At 36.8% G+C, this 2,831-nt stretch overlaps 1 protein-coding gene across 1 annotated transcript in view; it reads right to left on the bottom strand.

Moving 5' to 3' along the window:
- LOC110463199 (autophagy-related protein 16-1-like) overlaps nt 1-2,831 on the bottom strand; it is a 35,576-nt gene that overhangs the window by 7,854 nt on the left and 24,891 nt on the right. The window contains exons 8-9 of the mRNA XM_021517597.1: nt 2,425-2,493; nt 1,890-1,959 (exon numbers count right to left, since the gene is read on the bottom strand). Of these exons, the coding sequence (XP_021373272.1) occupies nt 1,890-1,959; nt 2,425-2,493 (139 nt within the window). The remainder of the gene's footprint in view (nt 1-1,889; nt 1,960-2,424; nt 2,494-2,831) is intronic.

The following is a 2,831-nucleotide window of genomic DNA, read 5'->3' as shown; positions in this document are numbered from 1 at the left end:
ACCTTGAATATAAGTCAAGGTCATTTATTTGAACAAACTTGGTATCCCTTTATCCCAGCATGTAAATGGCCAAATATCATCACCCTAGGCCTATTGGTTATTCAGAAGAAGTTGTTTAAATGTTTTAAACATATTTGACCCCTGTGACCTTGAATATAAGTCAAGGTCATTTATTTGAACAACCTTGGTAGCCCTTCATCCCAGCATGTTAATGCCCAAATATCATCATCCTAGGCTTTTTGGTTACTGAGAAGAATTTGTTAAAGGAAAAAGTTGACGCCGGACGGACGCCGGACGCCGCACCATGCCATAAAGCCCCTCTCACACCTAGCCGCGTTGCCACTACGATTGCACAGCGTTGTTAAATTTCCCAGAGCGCCGTGAGATTGCAGAAAAAAATGATATTTTTCATGAAGATGACAATGTCACGGCAAACTTGGCGCTTCAATGGAGCTCCATGGTGTTCTACTGTGTTTCTACGGAGATCTAGTTGGCGATTGTCTGTGCTTTCATGGCGCTTTCACTGTGTGCATGGAGTTATCACGGTGCATATAAGTGCGGTAGAGAGGCAGTGTCATCTCAGAGAACGTTGTGCAAGTGCCTCCGAAAACCACTGCTTTCGCACTGCAACCTCTGTGCGCGCCCGAGGTGATCCTGTGGCTTTGTAGGAGACCTAACTGCGTTGCTACGGCGACCTCACGGCGATCCCACTGCGCTCTTATCAGAACGAACGACGGCGTTTGTTTTGCGCGCCGGTTCCTAGCGTTCTATGTGACCCCAACGCGTTCAATGGCAATGCCACTGCGTTGCCGCGGCGATGCTTGCGATTCCACTCTGCACAGATCGGTATTCTGGATTTTTCTTGGACGCCGTGTGAAAGCGGCTCTAGTGTCACAGGCCAGGGCCAGGTGAGCTAATAAAAACCTGCTATGATGATATTCTCTCACTTCACATATGTATAAATATTTTAATGTAGAGTTATGACAATTAATCAGGATTTGATGGGAAAGTATGTACATGATAGGACGAGATGGGACGGAACTGAACATATATATGGTAAAACTATATGTCCCTCCCCATAAAATGGGGCATTAAATAAAATATCTTAATTCTTGTATACCTTTTCATAATTCTATAATAATCTGTTTTATCAATGGGATATTTATCAGTCTTGTTAGACAAACAAAGACAACATGGGATTTCTAAACTTATGACCTGCCCTGAATGATGTCTCACTCACTTTCAATTACATTGAAAAAGAAATTGTGTCGTATACAAAGTAGGTATAATGTAAACTTCTGTCACTGTTTGTCCATCAAAATGTTGTCATTATATAGAGATTTGCAATAAACCATATGAAACTTGAAAACAAGTTAAGAAAAAGGAAAATCAGATCATGAATTTAAAATTATGGTGCTAAAGCTAGGTGGCAAATTGTATCAAGGGTTTTATGTACAAATTAATTAATTTAACCACAAAATTACTGGCAGGGTCCTAAGTCCTTATTGAAAAGAAATTCATAAATCATGCGTTTATTATGAATAAATTGGCAATCTATTTGACATGTTTCTAATTCTCCTGGATTACATCAATAATTATCAAAGACATATTTTTGTGTGTTTTAAAACTATACGTTACAATATTGATTAAAATGTAATACCGGTAACAAAAAAATCTTTTTTTGGATACCATCAATATGGAAAATTCCATCCTATTTTAACCCTTTCACCACTGTAGACCATAATGGACTCATCCATATCAATGCATGGTAGAGTCTACTAAAGTTACATAGGGGTGAAAGGGTTAAGCCTTGACAACTTCTAATCAACTGTCACCTTATGGATTATAAATGTGATCCTAGCTTTTTTTTTTGAATCCTATGTACTTACAAACTTGTACACAGCTTTATCTGGCAAGGAGGCATTAAAACATATAGGAGTGCCCATCACCGACGATTGTCTGTAAAATAAACAGGGTTTCGATATTTAGGATTCACACAACTAAATCAGTCAATCAGCGAGTGTTTCATACGATTGTAATTCCTACCTAAAATTTGTTCCGGTTAAATACACTGCCTCTGAGTAATTTAAATGTCTAAATATTGACATATTCTTTATTGAATGAAATCTACAGATATTTCACTTTGGAAAAATGTGGATATCAGATTTTCAGATTTACTTGAACAAAAGAATTTCAGAAACATTTTACCTGGCTGGCCAATAGCTGAATATAAAACATATTCCAAATGACTAATTTATTTTAATCATTTTTTGTCATTCAAAAGACACTTTTTTTTGGCAAAAATCAAATGTTTTCTGAGGCTTTACCAATCAATAAAAAAAAAATCAACATTAGAGAATTTCAGAAATATTTTACCTCAGAAATAAAGACAGTATTGTTCAACATTTTATCAGTGACACTTACCTTTCAGCTATATTGACACTTTCTCTGGCAGCGTCTGCTAAATCTTTTTGAAGTTTTGCTTGTCGCTTCCTACAAGGAAAATGTCCAATGCTATACTTACAAGTACTGTTTTTTTTACAAGATTTCCAGTGAACAAGCAATATTGTATACAAATACACACTTCAATTTTCTTGCGTTCCGTCCCAAAATACCAAACTTTTTGACATCTTGGTATCTAATATGTAGCCCAGTGTTATACTCTATGTGTGTACATGTGTTAGTTATATACAAGCACTGTGTGATGTCATATACTGTGCTGTATGTGTTGTCCATGTGTTAGTTATATACAAGCACTGTGTGATGTCATATACTGTGCTGTATGTGTTGTCCATGTGTTAGTTATATACAAGCACTGTGTGATGTCATAT

This window comes from Mizuhopecten yessoensis, unplaced genomic scaffold (genome assembly GCF_002113885.1).
Source record: "Mizuhopecten yessoensis strain PY_sf001 unplaced genomic scaffold, ASM211388v2 scaffold10875, whole genome shotgun sequence".
Classification (NCBI taxonomy): Eukaryota; Metazoa; Mollusca; class Bivalvia; order Pectinida; family Pectinidae; genus Mizuhopecten; species Mizuhopecten yessoensis.
Note: the sequence above shows the minus strand (reverse complement) of the source record. Positions and strands in the feature narration are given on the sequence as shown.